Below are 17269 nucleotides of genomic sequence, written 5' to 3'. Positions count from 1 at the left end.
TCATGAGAGATGCACAGAGAGAGAGAGAGGCAGAGACATAGGCAGAGGGAGAAGAGGGCTTCCCACAAGGAGCCTGATATGGGACTTGATCTCAGGACTCTGGGATCATGACCTGAGCTGAAGGCAGACACTCAATCGCTGAGCCACCCAGGCATCCCATGATTTGCATTTTTATCTTAACTACCAGGCCATTCCTTCTGTAGCTCAGGAGAGCACTCTTTCACCCCAGTGGCTCAAAATATATTGTAATCTTTGTGCTCTCACTGCCATATTTTCCTTACTATGGGCTCCCATATTTTCCTTACTATCCCCCAAATTTACCTGGGAATGGTGGGGGAGGGCAGGGGGGGTGCTGCAGACTGCATCGTGCCCCCCGCCCTCTGCCCACCAGGTGCCTGGTGCACATCGTCCGCTCCACCTCCCTCAAGTACTCCAAGATCCGCCAGTTCCAGGAGCATTTCCAGTTCGACGTGTGCCGCCACGAGGTGCGCTATGGCTGCCTGCGGGAAGACAGCTGCCACTTTGCCCACAGCTTCATCGAGCTCAAAGTGTGGCTGCTGCAGCAGTACTCAGGTGAGGGGGCTGGGCAAGGGCAGGCGGAGGGGAGGCGCGGGACCTGCTGAGGGTGGATGGGCCAGCCCGCAGCAGGTGGCAGAGGGGGCCTGAAGGAGTTCAGAGGGGCGATGGCTTGATGGGAGACGTGCCTCTGCAGGAGCCGGTGCCCCTTAGACATCACAGAGGACACAAAGGCTCTGCTCTCTAGAAGCTTCCAGGCCCTGCTCTCCGGGAGCTTCCAGGTTTGAAAGATCCTGGGTTTATCCCTATCTGGGCACTGCCAGCGGAACACAGGTGGAAGAGGAAGAAGGGGCAGAGCCAGGCTGCCTGGTTGGTCATCAGCAGGTCACTTCCCCTCGCTGAGCCTCCCCTTGCCCATCTGTGAACTGGTGACCATAATCTCCATCTCAGCTGAGGAGATTAAAAGCTATTTGCTTACTCATTCATCTGATAGTGTGATGAGTGCACCTGCTGTGTGTTGGGCCTGAGCAAGGACCCCTTGAGGTCCTGGTTCTCCGAGAACATCTGATATCTGTAAGCAAAGGCAAGACAGCGTAATAAGTACGTAGTAAATCCTGCGTTCCATCTGGTCTAGGACGCACGTTCCCCCCACTGTGTATTGTAATGTAATTTAGCAGCATTGTTTTGGGTGTAACATAAAATAACAGTGCATCTAACAATTGACGTCTTCTTCTTACGGTTGATGAAATAGGGTTGTGTGATTTCAGACATGCTCAGTGCTGAGAGGAAAGTAATGCAGAGGGAGAGGGGCTCAGGCTGGGGCATCTGGGATAAGATGGTTGGGGAAGGTCTCTGTGAGGAGGTGGTATTTGAGCAAGAAAGGGTAGGGAGAGGGCAGCCCTGGTGGCGCAGAGGTTTAGCGCTGCCTGCAGCCCAGGGCGTGATCCTGGAGACGCTGGATCGAGTCCCACGTCAGGCTCTCTGCGTGGAGCCTGCTTCTCCCTCTGCCTGTATCTCCGCCCCTCTCTCTCTCTGTGTCTCTATGAATAAATAAATAAAACCTTTAAAAAAAAAAGAAAGAAAGGGTAGGGAGAGAATGCCAGGAGAGGGAAGAGCAAGGCTGGAGGCCCTGAGGCGGGAGCAAGCTTGGTACAGAAATGCTGTTTGTGAGAGTGGAGCACCTTAATGCATGGGGGGAGGGGGGCCTGAGGTTGGTAGGGACCTGAGTATGTGGAAGTCTCTAGGTTGTACATAGAGTCGGGATTGTTCTCAATATGATGTGCAGGGTGTGGAGGGTTTAAGTGGGTAGAGGTATATGTGATATGATCAATATTTTTTATTTATTTAATTTTAATTTATTTATTTGAGAGAACACAGTAGGGGAAAGGGCAGAAGCAGAGGGAGAAGCAGGTTCCCCATTGCGCAGGCATCCCAATACAGGGCTCAATCCCAGGACCCCAGGATCATGACCTGAGCCAAACACAGACGCCTAATCAACTGAGCCACCCAGGTGCCCTGATCAATATTTTTTTTAAAGTCGCCCTGGCCACTGGGTGGAGGATAGAGGGGTAAGGGCGGACAGTGGGGGGACCAGGGAAGGTATGGCTTAGGCCAGGGTAACAATGGCAGGGGTGGAAGGAGTGATCAGATTCTGGGGATATCTTGATGGTGGAGCCAACAGGAGTTGTTGATGGACCAGGTATGAAGTATGAGACAAAGGATGGCATAAGGTCAACTGCAAGGGTTTTGAGCAGAGTAACCGGAAGGGTGGGGTTGCTATGTTCTCAGCAGGGGAGGCTGTAGGAGGAGCAGGTTTGGGGAGTCCTGTCAGGGTTCACTGTGGGATGTGAGGGTTTGAGCTTCCTCTTGGACTTCAAGTAGAGATAGTGAGCAGGCAGGTGGATGTGGAAGTCTGGAAGTTCACAGGAGACGTCTGAGCTGGAGAGATCTATTTAGGAATCACTAGCAAGAAGATGGGTGTCAAGCACAGTGCCTGGCCTAGAGGAACTCCCCAGTGACACACAGTCACCATGGAGCAGCATCCATAGGACAGTATCAAAAGGAAATCAGTCTAGAAAGGGACTGGAGGAGATGGAAGGAGGGCACACTTCATAAAAAGTGCTCCAAGCTTTACATCAGAGGGTGGGTTCAGTAGTCAGCAGTCAAATTGGGAAGGTCTGGGCCACAGCGTTTGGGTGGCTGTCCCTTTGCTCACTCACAGTGAAGAGCAGCAGCCCCTTAGTGAGCTAGTGAGCCAGCCTGGGCCAAACATGAAGCCCTAACAACCAGTGGACTAGAGGCCACCAAGCAGAAGTCAGGCCTGAGACCCCCACTGAGGGGGGTGGGTGTCATGTAAGCAGCAGGCCCAAGAGACTGACATGAAGGCAGCAGGCCCAAGAGACTGGCATGAAGGCAGTCACCGTGCCATGCTGCAGAGCCAACATCTTTCTCCTGCATTTTCCTTTTTTTTTTTTTTTTTTTAATTTTTATTTATTTATGATAGTCACACACAGAGAGAGAGAGAGGCAGAGACACAGGCAGAGGGAGAAGCAGGCTCCATGCACCGGGAGCCCGACGTGGGATTCGATTCCAGGTCTCCAGGATCGCGCTCTGGGCCAAAGGCAGGCGCCAAACCGCTGTGCCACCCAGGGTTCCCCATCTCCTGCATTTTCCTACTCTTAGCTGCATTTGATTCTCCTGCTCCCTGTGAGGGCTTGGAGCAGGTTCTTCTTTTATTTGTTTTATTAAGATTTTATTTATTTATTTGAGAGAGAAAGAGACAGAGCAACAGAGAGCATAAGTGGGGGAGCAGAGCTCCCCAGTGAGCAGAGAGCCTGATGTGGGGTTCAATCCCAGGACCCCAGGATCATGACCTGAGCTGAAGGCAGCAGCTTAACCGACTAAGCCATCCAGGTGCCCCGAGGTCCTTCATTCTGCTTTTGTTTTTGTTTTTAAAGATTTTGTCAATTCATGAGACACACACTGAAAGAGAGGCATAGACACAGGCAGAGGGAGAAGCAGGCTCCATGCAAGGAGCCCGACATGGGACTCGATCCCGAGTCTCCAGGATCACGCCCTGGGCTGAAGGCAGGCGCTAAATCACTGAGCCACCCGGGCTGCCCGAGGTCCTTCATTCTTAATGCAGAGAGCACATTCATTCTTAATGCAGATTAAGAGGCCCAGAGAGGATGAGTGCTTTCTCTGCTGCCCATGTGTTTGTGTGGCAGGACCTAGCTGGGGGCTGGGGCTCCTTCGCGTGGGCCTGGGTGGCCCTTGCAGATCCCCTGCCTTTCTCTTTGCTACTCTCCTTCACATACGCCGTGTCTGGTCCCGCCCTCCACAGGCATGACCCACGAAGACATCGTCCAGGAATCCAAGAAGTACTGGCAGCAGATGGAGGCCCATGCAGGGAAGGCCAGCAGCAGCTTGGTGAGGCCCTGGATTGGCGTTGGGGGTAGGACCCAGGACCCCGAGGGCCATTCCCCATCCCTTTAATTGAACGTAATTTCAGACTTAGCAGAAAATTATCAGAATACTACAAAGAATTTGTGTATTTTCATTTCTGGATTCCCCAGATAGTAACCATTTTACCACATTCCACACTCATTTGTCCTGTGTGTGTGTGTGTGTGTGTGTGTGTGTGTCCACACATAGACATATATATACAATTATATACATACTTTCTCCTGAACCATTTGAGAATAAGTGGTAGACATGATGCCTCATCACCCCTAAATCCTTTGGTGTCTATTTCCTAAAAATAAGGACACTGTCTTACATAATAACCACAGGACAGTTGTCAGCATCACAGAACTAACATTGCTATAATTTTTCAGATGACGTCCTATTATTCAGATTTTGTGAATCGTCCCCAGATCCCAAGTGACACTGTATTTATTTGTTGTGTCTCTATAGTCTCTCTTTCTCTCTCTCTCTTTTTAGGGATTTTATTTATTTATTTGAGAAAGAGAGAGGGAAAGCATGAGTGGAGGGAAGGGCAGAGGGAGAGGGAGAAGCAGGCTCCCTGCTAAGCAGGAGCCCGACACAGGGCTCAACTCCAGGACCCCAGGATCATGACTTGAGCCGAAGGGAGACACTTCACCAACTGAGCCACCCGGGGGCCCCTGTCTAGTCTCTTTGGATCTAGAGCAGTCCCCTGGTCTTTTTTGTCTTACATGATACTGATGGTTTTGAAGAGCCGCTATCTTGTAAAAGGCTCATCCATTTGGGATTGTCTGGTTCCTCAAACCCCAGAGGTGATGTTATTATGCTCGCCTCAGTTCACTCATCAGGAGCACATCATCTCTGTGTGTCACTTTACTGGTGATCACTTGATTAAAGGTGCCTCCAAGGTAAAGGTTTCTCTACCGTGAAGTTATGTTTTTCCCCCTTTGTAATGAAAAGTATCTTCTGGGGAGGGTCCTTGAGACTGTGTAAATATTCCTTCCCACTGATCGTACCATTCCCATCCATCCCAATCCTCATCCTGTTCCTGAAGAAGTAAGCTGTGGCACTGTGGCATTTGCAGATGGGGAAACTGAGTCTCAGAGCATGCTAGAGACTAACCCAGGGGCACTCTTAGTGGAATAAATGCCTGGTTCTCTGACATCTTATCCAGAGCTTGCTCTGCTCCCCACCCCCAACCAGCACCATTCCCACCACCAGAGGATTCCCCACCCATAAAATGGGGATCATAATCTTGCCTGCCATCTCTAGGGTGGCTATGAGGGTCATAGAACCCAACCAAAGCTGCAGCTTGCAGAGTCCCTGCTCCACACTGGGCCCCATGCCATCCTCAATCCTCATATCCTCCCCAAGAGGTAGGGACTGTTTTAGCCGTGGATGACAACGGGAAAAGAAAGGGTGGTCTCAGGCCCAAAAGATAGTGTGAGGTGAGCCCCCTATGCCATACACACATAAGGGATGACCCCCCCCTCCCCAGGCCAAACCCATCCACCAGTCACTTTGGGAGAAGGCTGGGCCCCTGGCCCCTCCTGAGTGGGTGTGGCAGTGAGCCAGGGGGCAGGGCAGGCTGCCCCACAGGGCTGCCTGGTTCCTTTGGGACTTGCCCTTCTCACTAGCCCATCATTCTGGTCCTTTTTCTTTCTCTCCCTGCTTCCTGGGTTGTCCTCCTCCTCTGTCCCTCCCTGTACTGTCCTCTTTTCCCTACCCGCTCTCTGCCATGTGGTTTGTTTTTTGTTCCTGGCTAGGATCCTGGCTGGAAAGCAGTGAGGGGCTTGGGTTGGACCTGCAGTGTTATCTTCTAAGAGAACTCTGAGTCTTCACCACCTCCTACCCCTTCTTCCTCCTCAGGGCTGCTGCCAGGGTCCCCAGGAACGGGGGCAGGCCTAGCTGCCCAAGGGTGCCATGAGAGGCTTCAACCCCCTTTTGCTGCCAGGGGCCCCACCCAGCCCACCCAAGTTGCCACTCTAGGGCCTGGCTGGGGAACAGGGCTTCTGTGCCAGGCCTGGCCACAACCAGGGCATGAGGCGTCTTGCTTGCTTGCCACCAGAGGGCGGAGCCAGCAGCACTTGGGGCCAAGGATGAGATGCCAGGGGAGAAGCTGCTCGGGCCCAGTGCCCACGGCACCGCAGCTGTGCCATCCCACAACAAAGCTCCTGCCTCTCACCAGGATCCTGTCCTCAGACCACTTACCCGTGGGTGGATTAGTAACCTCTGTGAGCCTCTGCTTCTGTTCAGTCCTACCCGACCCCAGGGCTACAGTGAGGAGTTGGTGAGGCTGTACAGTTGTAGAAAGCGAAGCTCAGTGACCTGGCATGGCTGTTCGTTAGAGTAGCCCCCCCTGCCCCCGCAATTCCCTCACCTGTGAAATGGTCCCCTCGGGCTTCTGTGAGAATCCAGTGGGACACCTAGAGATCAGTAGTGATATGGAGAACCTCCTGCCCGCTCCAGCACAGGCCATGCCCTAGTTACAAAGCTCTGCTTTTACCTTGTTACCGAGGTGACATGGGGGTTATCCTGGGGCTAAGCCAGGCTGCGAGTCGTCCAGCACCCGGCCAAGGGTCAGTCAATACACGTAGACAGAACCCCTTCCTGCTCAAGGACAGGCCCTGAGCGAGGTAGTGCCAGGCACACAGGATACTCCCACAGTAGAGGACATGTACCCTCTTCTAGCCTGGGGGAGAGAGAGCAGCCTGGAGGGGGGACCCCACATCTGAAGCTCCAGAGAGGACAGAGAGGCTCTAGGTAATGGGACAGTCAGTAATTTAGCCAACGTAGTTGGAGGAGGAGGTTGAAAGTGGCAGAAGACAAGGCTGCGTGGGCATCTCCCCCACTTTCACCGCCCCCTCCCATCCCAAGGGTGCCAAAGAACAGGCCCCCCTGCCTTCAAAGGAAAGGCTAGAGCAGAGCATGAGGATGAAGTCCAGGGCCGCCCAGGCAGGCTCCGGTGCAAGTAGCTTCCCACCTGGGCCCTGCTGCCTGCCAGGCCCAGCCCTCCTAGCTGGAGGAGTTGATCAACATGAGTCAGGTACTGTGGGAGCTCCTAGGATGGGTGGCTGCCACTTAGAAGAACTCCAGGGAATGCTTCCTAAAGGAGGTGGTACTCGAGCTGAGTTTTGAAAGTTTCCAGAACCAGCCTGACCAAGTCCAGAGGAAGGGCATTCCAGGCAGAGGGAACAGCATGTGCAAAAGCAGGCCATGCTCAGGGAAATGCCAGCGGCTCCAAAGAACAGACCCATGGGGACCAGCCAGAGAAGGCAGAGAATATTCGATCGGGAATCAGAAGCCCCATCCCAGGCCTGGTTCCCACACTGAGAGGCCAGGGGACCTAGAGTGGGGAGGTTACTTCCCTCTGGGAAGTGGTGATGGGCCGGCTCATTCTAAGGCCCTGAGGGGCCCTAACACTCCTGGAGGCCGCCTGTGTGACAGACTCCAGGCCTCCGCCCTGATGCCTTTGGATTCACCGACCCCCTTCCCCCAACAGGGCGCCCCTCGGACACATGGGCCCAGCACCTTCGACCTGCAGATGAAGTTTGTGTGTGGCCAGTGCTGGAGGAATGGGCAGGTGGTAGAGCCTGACAAAGATCTCAAGTACTGTAGCGCCAAGGCCCGGCACTGGTGAGCCAGGCGCCCAGCAGGGGTTTGGGCAGGGTGGGGCCCACCCGAGCACCACGGGTAAGGAGGCCGGGGCTCTGCACTGGGCTCTCCCCAAAAAGCACCCGTCTGTCCTACAGTTGGACCAAGGAGCGGCGGGTCCTTCTGGTGATGTCAAAGGCCAAGAGGAAATGGGTGTCGGTGAGGCCACTGCCATCCATTCGCAACTTCCCACAGCAATACGATGTGAGCGCCAGGAATGGGGTGCAGGGTGGTGGTAGGAACTCAGGTGTGGGGGCAGAGGGGCCTTGGGAGGGCTTGCCTGCTGGTTGGAGCTGTCGCATAATCCAACGGACTCAGCAGGCTCACCCCACACCCACCCTGCAGCTCTGCATCCATGCGCAGAATGGCCGCAAGTGCCAGTACGTGGGGAACTGCTCCTTTGCACACAGCCCAGAGGAGAGGGACATGTGGACGTTCATGAAGGAAAATAAGAGTGAGTGGGAAGACCAGGCAGGATGGGGGCCTGGCCCAGGGTCCCCTCATTGCCAGATACCCCAACTCATCAGCAGGTCCAAGAATACCTGCTCTCTCCCTTTGCCACCCAGGCCCTCCTTCTGCCACCCCCGGCCGTACCCTCTCTGCATTTTCCATTGTTGACCAGGCAGCCCGACAGCAAGGCCTGCGGTGCCCCCAGCTCCCACATCCGGGGGTGGGGGTGGGGGGCGGATCATGGGGCAGAACGGATGGAGAATCCTGTCCCACCAAGCACCCTGTCCTCTCCTTCCCACCAGTCCTGGACATGCAGCAGACCTATGACATGTGGCTGAAGAAACACAACCCAGGGAAGCCAGGGGAAGGGACCCCAATCAGTTCTCGGGAAGGGGAGAAGCAGATCCAGATGCCCACGGACTACGCCGACATCATGGTAACGGCCTCACCCATGTTCGGGCCAGTCCCTGAGCCTGATCTGGTTGGGCATTGGGGCGGGCTCAGCCTCCCTGGGGGGATCGGTCTGGGCAGAAGTGTGAGGAATGGGCACCCACGGCGGCTGTGCCCCCCACCAGATGGGCTACCACTGCTGGCTCTGCGGCAAAAACAGCAACAGCAAGAAGCAGTGGCAGCAGCACATCCAGTCCGAGAAGCACAAAGAGAAGGTCTTCACTTCCGACAGCGACGCCAGTGGCTGGGCCTACCGCTTCCCCATGGGCGAGTTCCGGCTCTGCGACAGGTGCTCCCGGGGAGGGCAGGGCCGTGGGTGGGCATGGTGGGACCTGGTGGGCTGCAGGGTGGGCCTGAGAGAGCCCGTGGCCAACCCCCACGCCCCTTGTCCTAGAGATGGCGTGCAGAGGGTGGTGTCCCAGAGCAGCTGCTTGTGGATGTGAGGAGCGTGGGGCCGGGGTGGGGCGGGATGCTGCCCGGGGCTCAGAACCGCCAGGCCCCCACCTGCAGCCCTGGGTCAGGTCCTAGAGGAGGCTGGGCCCAAGGCTGTCCAGGGAGAGGCTTGTCTTGGGGGAATCCAAGTAGCTAGCCCGGGGTCCGCAGCCCGTGGTGAAAAGGGCACGGGGCGTGGGCAGTGAGCCTTCTGCTGCCCACAGGCTCCAGAAGGGCAAGGCCTGCCCAGATGGGGACAAGTGCCGCTGCGCTCACGGGCAGGAGGAGCTCACCGAGTGGCTGGACCGGCGCGAGGTGCTGAAGCAGAAGCTGGCCAAGGCCCGCAAGGATATGCTTCTGTGCCCCCGGGATGACGACTTTGGCAAATACAACTTCCTGCTGCAAGAGGACGGGAACACTGCCGGTGCCGCTCCAGAAGCCCCTGTTGCCGCTGCTGTCACTGGGGAGTAGGGCCCGCTCTGGGCCTCGGGTGAAGTCCTAGGGTCAGGGGCGGGGGTGGGGACAGAGGGCCTGATAGGAGGGCCAGGGCAGGGGTGGGGGGCCGCCCTCCTCAGGCAGCCCCCAGCCCCCTCTGGGGCCCCCTCCATCCTCTCTGACCCCACCACCTGTGTGCAGACCCAGGGCCACATGCTGCAGCCCTAAGCGGTCCCAGGGTCCTCATCCTGCCAGAACCCCAGGCAGATGCCCCCACCCCCCAGGGCTCCCCTGGTTGGGGAGGGAGGGGCCTGGCCCACCCCTCCAGCCTCAGCCTACAGCTTTAACTTCTGTCTGCTCCTAAAGGGGGCCCAAAGCTCAGGGCTGGGGAGCCTGGGGTCCCCACTTGAATCTGCAGCAGGGGGGTCCTCCCTGCCCTACCCTCACCCCATCCCCACCTCCCCTGGGGGCAGATCAGGACACCACAGAGGGCTGGAGACCCCAATTAGCTTTAAATGCCGCCCCAGGATGGAGCCGGGAACACAATATTGGTCGCTTGCCCTCCAGGGCCTCAGTTTCCCCTCTGGTTGGAAGAGTGGGTGGGGCTGGGCTAGATGATCTCTGGAGCCTTTCCAGCCAGGCCACCGGCCCGACCCTCCTCGTGGGCCACTGAATGTAGACTAGGTCCTCAGAGTCCCTGGAGATGATTCGGCCCAGACCCCCTCATTGCAGAGAGGGAGATGAAGGCTGGGCAGGGATGGGTGACCTGCCCAGGGTCTCCAGGCCACGGAACGAGGTAGAGCCAGGAGAGGGCCAGTTGTCTGCTGGAGCCTCCAGGCTCTTGGCAGAGACAGGACCGTCTCTGAATCAGTGTGCAATGGGGGTCCCAGGCAGTGCCACCTCTGGGCCGAGGAAGGGAGGTCATGTCCGCACTCTGCAGAGGGACCGTCCCCTCCCGAGGATGGTTGTGGGGAGTGTGGCAGCACGACGCCCACTTGGGTGGTGGTAACGGGCAGGGTGCCCATGGGCTCAGCTTCCACATGATGTACTGGGAGGAAGGGGAGGGGTGGGGTCAGGAATGTGGAGAGAAGGGAGGTGATGCTGGGCAGCAGGGACCAGTTGGGGATCAGACCCAGCCCCTCTTTCCTGGGGACCCAGCATGGCCCTCTCCCCCTTCTCCTCAGACCTAGACATACAGTTGCATCCTAGTCCTCCCTGATTCCTGGCCTTGCCGGCTGCCTGGGACCCCAGCTGACCCCCAGCCCCTGCCCCCAGCCACCAAGCCCTGTCCCATCCCTGTCTGCACCCTCTTGTCTACCCGTCTGCGTGTACCCCCTCCTCTCCATCCCACCCCCCGACCCATGGGCAGACCCAGCCTCCCCCAGTTCCTGAGACATTCCAGAATGTCCCACGCTGTGGGCCCTCCCCCCGGGAGGAACCGGGGCCACAGCTGGAGTCAGGGGTGGGGGTGAGACAGAGAGAATGGAATCCCCCTCATTTCTCCTCAAGCAAAGATCGATAGCGAGCAATGATGTGATTATGGGCACCCCGGGCGCAGAGAACGTTGTTCCTCTTGCTGTCACTGCCCAGCCCTCCCCAGTAACCGTGGCATGCACCCTTCCCTCTCCCTGTACCCCCCCTCACCCCTGCCCCCAGCAGGCCAGCACCACAGAATCCCTCCCGGCGCTGGTGGCATGACTGGAGGGGAGGAGAGACCACACGCAAGGTGGGGGCCATGGCTGTGAATGTCGATGACACTTGTTTTCCCTGATCCGTGATGTTGCAGTCTGTCGTCACCAGCCTCGTTTTTAGTGTGTATATATGTCGCCCCCGTGATGCATATATACACAGGTATTAAATATATCGCTCTATATAATATTATATATGTGTGTGGTATCCAAGGAATCACTTCTAATGAGGGCTAAAGATAAAGAATTTGGCCAGAAAATGCAGCCATCCTGGTGTAATTAAGAGGGATTTTTCAGATTTGGGGGCCTTGGAGCCATGGGTTGGAGGTGGTTTGGCAGCAGGGGCAAGAGTGGCCCTGCCCAGGCCCAGTTTCCAGACCACTCCAGCCTTGCTGGGAGAGAGCAGTGGTGCTCCAGCCAAGAAAATGATTGGTGTGTGTCTCCCACCCCAGAGAATAGGATCAGAATCTATCTATATTTTTCTTTTTCAACCTGTTCTCCATCCAGGAGCCCTTGGGATCTGGGGCTCCCCAGCCTGGCTAGAGCTGGATTCCCCCCCCCCCTCCCTCCCAGGGTTGGGAAGAGAGCAAAGAGGCAGGGGGCGGAGGAGCAGGAGTATGCTTTAAATGATGAGGGTGATTATTTCAGTCGTGACCCCGACTGGGAGGCTTGGAGAGTTGACTCAGGGGCCTGTGCCCACTGCCAGCAGGCAGAGACAAGACTTCGGACAGGTGCCCCCGATGTGAGTGTCCCTTTTGGGGAAGGGGAAGGAGGGATGCTGCATTTCTCAGCTGGGCAGTAATCAATTTAATGGTCCTTTTAAAATGTCTGTGTATTAAAAATTTAAGAATACCACACTTTAATATTAAATATTCATAAGGTCTAGTATCTTGATAATAATGTAGATGTTTTAATAACAATTTTTGTCCTTCTTAAAATAAAATGAAAGAAACTTGATTCTTTTAGCCTTTGTTCTAGAAAATAAACGTGTGCACTTTGACCTCTTTCCCCAAGGTGTCACTCCTGTTCCGAGCTGCCTGGCATGGCACTTGCGTCTGGAGGCCTGGGCGGCTCTGTGCACGTGGGGCAGAGCTGCCTGGTGTGGGGCATGCATCAGGGCGGACATTCCGCGGGCTGAGGGGCAAAAGGTCTGTGTCCCTGTGTAAACAGGGCAACCTAGCTGACCCCAGCTCAGGCATGCAGCACCTGGGCTGGCAGGGACAAGCTGTGCTGTGTACAAGTGGCCCCAGCAGCCACCCTTCACCTTCCTGCAGCCTGCCTCCGCATGGGGCTGTCCATAGTTACCCACGCCTCTCTGCCTTTATCAAGGGCACCATCCTGAGTTCCAGATGGCTGGCTCTGTGCCCTTTCTGGGTGTGGCTTTTCCAGGAAAGTGAGGGTCTGTGTCATGCTTCGAAATTGGATTCTTTTTTTTTTTTTTTTTAAGATTTTATTTATTTATTCATGAGGGACACACAGAGAGAGGCAGAGACACAGGCAGAGGGAGAAGCAGGCTCCCTGAAGGGAGCCTGATGCGGGACTCGATCCCAGGTCTCCAGGATCATGCCCTGAGCTGAAGGCAGGCGCTAAACTGCTGAGCCAGCCAGGTGTCCCGTGGATTCTGACTGCAACCCAGACTCCTCTGGGCCCAGATTTCTCATCTTGAAAAGGAGAGGGCGAATTGGATTGCCAATTCTCAGTCGGGGAAGCCCGTATCTGCTGGGCTGATACACTTTTCCAGATCTCTTCGGTTGTGCATGTTGCAGGTGATGGAGGGGAATCCTGATGGGAGGGTCTGCATGTGCTCAAGAGCATGCTCTCACCAGACCACTTGCAACTGCAGGAACAGGGGTCGAAGGCCGATGAATTCTCCAAGGGTGAATCATTTGGGCCAGATATGCATAGGGGCTCAGGTCCTTGATAAATGACCAGATGAGCAAGGTAAACCACCAACTTGACTGAGCACCTTCTGTGTGCCTGGCCCGGGATGTGGCGTGTCTGTTCTCTACAACAACCTGCACGTTTGATGTCCACATCTTACAGATGTTCAGCAAGGGTTCCAAGGATCCTCAGGAAGGAAACAGGAAAATGAGAACCACTGGGAACTGAGTGATGATCGGCAGAGGTCCCTTCAGCACTGATGTTCTGTGGGGTTCTCAGCACCACTGGCAGTACCGTGAAAAGCGAAACCAGCATGGCAAGCAAGGTACAACTCCGAAAAGAAAAAAGCAGACCCGTCCTCAGGCTGGAGAGATCATGAACCTGCACCTGGACCCCCCCACCCCTGAACTCAGAAAAATCAAAGAAAGTAAGATATGCTGAACCTTGATGCAGCTGGGAGATGAAATTCTTCAATTCTCGACATTCCCCCGAGTTCTCTTCTGTTCCTCCTTTAGCTCAGGTGATCAGTTGGTAAACAGTCACTGAGCATCCATTCCATCTCAGGTCCTGGGAACACAGTTACTGAAGAAATGTGGCTTCCCTTGAGCCCACAGTCTGCCAGGGGATACAGACCTATGTGGGAGAATGTAGGAAGGCAGGACAGGCACAGCTCCAGGTGCCAGATCAGGGAGGGCTTCCTGGAGGAGGCAGAGCTGGAACAGGAGCTGACAAAGATGGTTGTATCACTATCCTCTATGCGCACTTACTGTCCTGCACCTTTCTTTTTCTCTCAGTTGTATTTTGTGTGTGCATCTCCAAGCCCCGACGTAAGCTAGGTATTTATGATCAGTGCCTGACAGTTTATCCATCAAGGAGCCAGAGCTGGCTTGAGCAGCCTCCAGTTACTGAACACAGGTCCATTTCTGGTCTTCATGCCTGTGGGAAAGGGCCACAGTAGGCACCACCACCACCATGGAGCCCCAGCAGGCTCCTCCTCCCTACCTCTGGGGAAGCTGCTGCTAAGGAAAGGCCAACTGGGCAGGGAGGGTGGCTGCCAGAGACCTTCAGGGGGACTCTGCACCTCTCCAGAGAAAGCCCTTGAGGGGGTGACCAGAAACTGTGCCCACTATTACCCCCTTGCCAGGGGGGCCATCCCCAGCAGGTGTCAGACCTCTGAGTCAGGAAAACCAACGAGCGCAGACAACCCCAACATTCCCACCTTGAGGTCCCTTCCAAATGTCTCCAGGTTCTTCTGTGGCCTCCTCTCTCCCTGTCTCTCTCCTCTCCAGCCACTCAACCCAGCAACCCACTGAAGTGGCCCCTGTGTGACCATAGGTGACGCTGCCAACTGGACGTGCTGGGGGCAGAATAGGGGTGCCACGTGGACTGACTTGCAGTGGCATGAAAATCCCCTAAAGGGGGGAACCTGCCTGGCTGGGTTTGTTACTTAACTTTGAATCCCTCACAAGGTCTAGGCTGGTGCCAGGTATGCAGTAAGCACACGTGGTCTTAGATGCTTAGTACCTTTGTACAAGGAAAGGGTTCTACAGAGAGTTCATGGGAACAGATTTCCGAGGATGAAATGTCATTCAGCAGGTGGGTATTGTTGAGACACGTAGGACATTTCCTGTTGCCCCTGGAATCCTGCTCCTTGCACCTACCCACTCCACCTTTTTGGTAAGCCAGTCTAGCACAAGAGTGGGTTTTCGAGCCAAGGAGCAGTTCAGTCAGCCCCAGCCTGCAAATCCCAGGTCAGCTTGAGGCAGCCAGCCCACCAGGCCCACCTCACTCTCACCATCCAGCATCTCAGAAGCGAAGGACAGTGGAAGGATAAATAAGAAACTAAATTCATTTACAAGGAAGAGGAATGAGGAGGAAGGACAGGAATAGAAATCCAAAGTGTTGAACTTGGAGCCTGAGACTAATTTTTAATTAATTGGGGAAAAGAGCAGAGTTTGGGGAGGGCTATTAGGGAGGATGGGTGGGCAATTAGAGGACAGGCTGAGGGCTGTTGGGGAGGGGAGAGGCCAGAGGGGTTCCTGGAGAATTTCTGCTTCTGTCCAAAATAGAGTTTGGGAAAGTGGTAAAGAACTGCCTAGAAATCATCTACGGTGCAGGGGAACCAAATGCTTATTGCATCCAATTGGGAGTGTCAGAGACATGGAATGGGCGTCAAAAGGAACTTCAGAGGTCACAACACTGAAGAGTCTGGGAACTGAGATCCAGAGGAGCCGTGCAAGCTTGTCCAAGATCCCACATCAGTGTGCGGCAGAATCAAAAGCCCGACCCCCCTACACCCCCACCTCCCCTGCCGAGTCTGTTGTTGGTCTTTGGTGGAGGGGGACATACGGAACCTTGGCTTTGACCACACGCTCAAGTGGCCTGGGGACCACAGAGGCCAAAGTCCTGCTGAGAGGGCCAGGGAGCAAACAGCCAGTTGCCACCAAGGTCTCCAGGATGGGCTGGGAGGCAGGACATCACTCAAGACAAGTCTGAGCCGCTCCCTTTCAGTGGTGCTGCTCTGTGGGCCCACCCAGGGCTTGTCTGCTGGGCACCTGCCTCTTCCCCTCCCCGGAAGACCACAGGAATCCCAGGCTGCAGGTTTTCACATGTCTTTTAGGAGAGCAGGCGTCGGGCTCTGCAGATGGCGCAAAGCCCCAGTTAGCCACGCCACACGCAAACCTGTGTGCCTTGCAGGACGCACAGGTGTCAGACTGTGCCAACAACCTCTCGAGGCTCCCAAGCTTGCAGGTGAAGGCGTGATCCCCCTTCCTGTGCCTGTCCGTGCCAACTCAGAGTACGACCTTCGTGCTGTGCTGTCCGGAGCGCCAGGGTCTCCGGTCCCGGGCCACACTGATTTCCATGGCCGGCCCTGCCCTCTGCGGCACTTGGCCACCAGGGTCTGTCGGCAGAGTGCGCCTGGGTGTGCGGCACACGCTGGCTGTGGGCGGGGAGCCATCTCCCTGTCTCACCTGGCAGGCCTGGTTATGGCTCCCAGCCTGGGGGAGAACTTCCCTTTGCAAAGTTAGATAACAGGCCGGGCTCTGTCAGAGGATTGGCGCGGTGGCTCCACGTGCTGCAGCTGGCGCAGGGCCAGGCCCGCCCTGCCAGGCAGCGGGAAGGGAAGGCCTGGCTGCAGCCCGAGCTGGCGGTCGGCCGAGCCGGGGGTGGACGGGTGGGCTGGGGCCCCTACTGCCCATTGGCTGCCTCGGGCTCCCGCCCCGCCCGCCTCCAGAGCCTGCGGCTCCCGGGCCAGCTCCTGCCTCTCTAGCTGCTTCTGAACTCCCCGAGCAAGCACCTCCCGCCGGGCCACGTCCATGTCGAGCTGTGACCGGATTGGAGTGGCCCCTGCCATGGACATGCCTGAGGTCCTCAAGTCCCTGCTGGAGCACTCTCTGCCTTGGCCAGAGAAGAGGACAGGTAGGAACGGAGGTGGCCTGGGTTGGCTGGCCGCCCCTGTGCCCGAGGGGTGGGGGCAGTCACAGGCACGGTGGCGGGACGGGCAGCTCCCCACTTGAGGTCTGCCCTGGGCCCCCTTCGTGGGCAGGAGGAGGGCTGGGTGCAGAGAGGGAGAGAGTGGGGAGCCCCCACTGCAGCTCAGGGGCTGCCTCCTGGGCCTGTGGGCTCCGGGAGCCCTGGCCAGCGTGCAGCCACTGACAGGTGCTGTGCTCACGTGGGGCATGGGCAGGACCCGCGCGCTGTGCTGGGAGAAGCACTGAACGCCGCCGACTGTGTGTTAAGTTCCCTCCCTCTGTGTGTGTGGGGTGGCGGCAGCTGGTGGAGGCTGTAGATCTGGGCAGTGTCCGGTGTCTGGAGAAAAGGCTTTCCTCCATTCGCCTGCTTCGGCTCCCGCTCGCTGGAGGGCTGAACCCCTGCATGGCATGGAAGCTGTTATGTAACAGGACCACAGGCTCGCAGCCCCGGTTCCTAGGATACACGGGCAAACACGGGGCCCGGGAGCCAGCAGAGGAGGGCGTGGACAGAGGGGCAGGGCCAGCAGCCGGCACCAGGTGCCTCCTGAGCCTGCCTGCAGAAACAAGCCCGTGGCTAGATTTGGGGGCCAGCCTGCTCAGAGTACTCCCTCCTGATAAACGTTTCTCCAAATCTCTTCTGTGCTCAGATGTCAGGGGCTCACACCCAGGTCCTCGCTGCTCAGAATCCACATGTGCCTTTAAAGGAGCCCCCTGGTCCCCTGCTGCTGGAGCAGACTTAGGACTCCCAGCTGCCCCCTTGGGGGACCCCTCTCTGCTCATCCGGCTGTGCTGACACCTGATCTGTCTTGTCACCAGAGCCCTGGGTGTCCCCGCAGGACTTCCTTC

General features: G+C 56.6%; 2 protein-coding genes across 2 annotated transcripts in view; both read left to right on the top strand.

The window, feature by feature from the left end:
- ZC3H7B (zinc finger CCCH-type containing 7B) overlaps nt 1–16373 on the top strand; it is a 65742-nt gene extending 49369 nt beyond the window's left edge. The window contains exons 16-24 of the mRNA XM_041756527.1: nt 392–573; nt 3860–3945; nt 7463–7596; nt 7713–7818; nt 7960–8068; nt 8367–8500; nt 8640–8803; nt 9171–12217; nt 13113–16373. Of these exons, the coding sequence (XP_041612461.1) occupies nt 392–573; nt 3860–3945; nt 7463–7596; nt 7713–7818; nt 7960–8068; nt 8367–8500; nt 8640–8803; nt 9171–9417 (1162 nt within the window). The 3' untranslated portion in view covers nt 9418–12217; nt 13113–16373. The remainder of the gene's footprint in view (nt 1–391; nt 574–3859; nt 3946–7462; nt 7597–7712; nt 7819–7959; nt 8069–8366; nt 8501–8639; nt 8804–9170; nt 12218–13112) is intronic.
- TEF (TEF transcription factor, PAR bZIP family member) overlaps nt 16241–17269 on the top strand; it is a 25288-nt gene continuing 24259 nt past the window's right edge. The window contains exon 1 of the mRNA XM_041756531.1: nt 16241–16370. Coding sequence (XP_041612465.1) covers nt 16268–16370 — 103 coding nt within the window. The 5' untranslated portion in view covers nt 16241–16267. The remainder of the gene's footprint in view (nt 16371–17269) is intronic.

The sequence above is a fragment of the Vulpes lagopus genome, chromosome 5, assembly GCF_018345385.1.
Source record: "Vulpes lagopus strain Blue_001 chromosome 5, ASM1834538v1, whole genome shotgun sequence".
Taxonomy (NCBI): domain Eukaryota; kingdom Metazoa; phylum Chordata; class Mammalia; order Carnivora; family Canidae; genus Vulpes; species Vulpes lagopus.
Note: the sequence above shows the minus strand (reverse complement) of the source record. Positions and strands in the feature narration are given on the sequence as shown.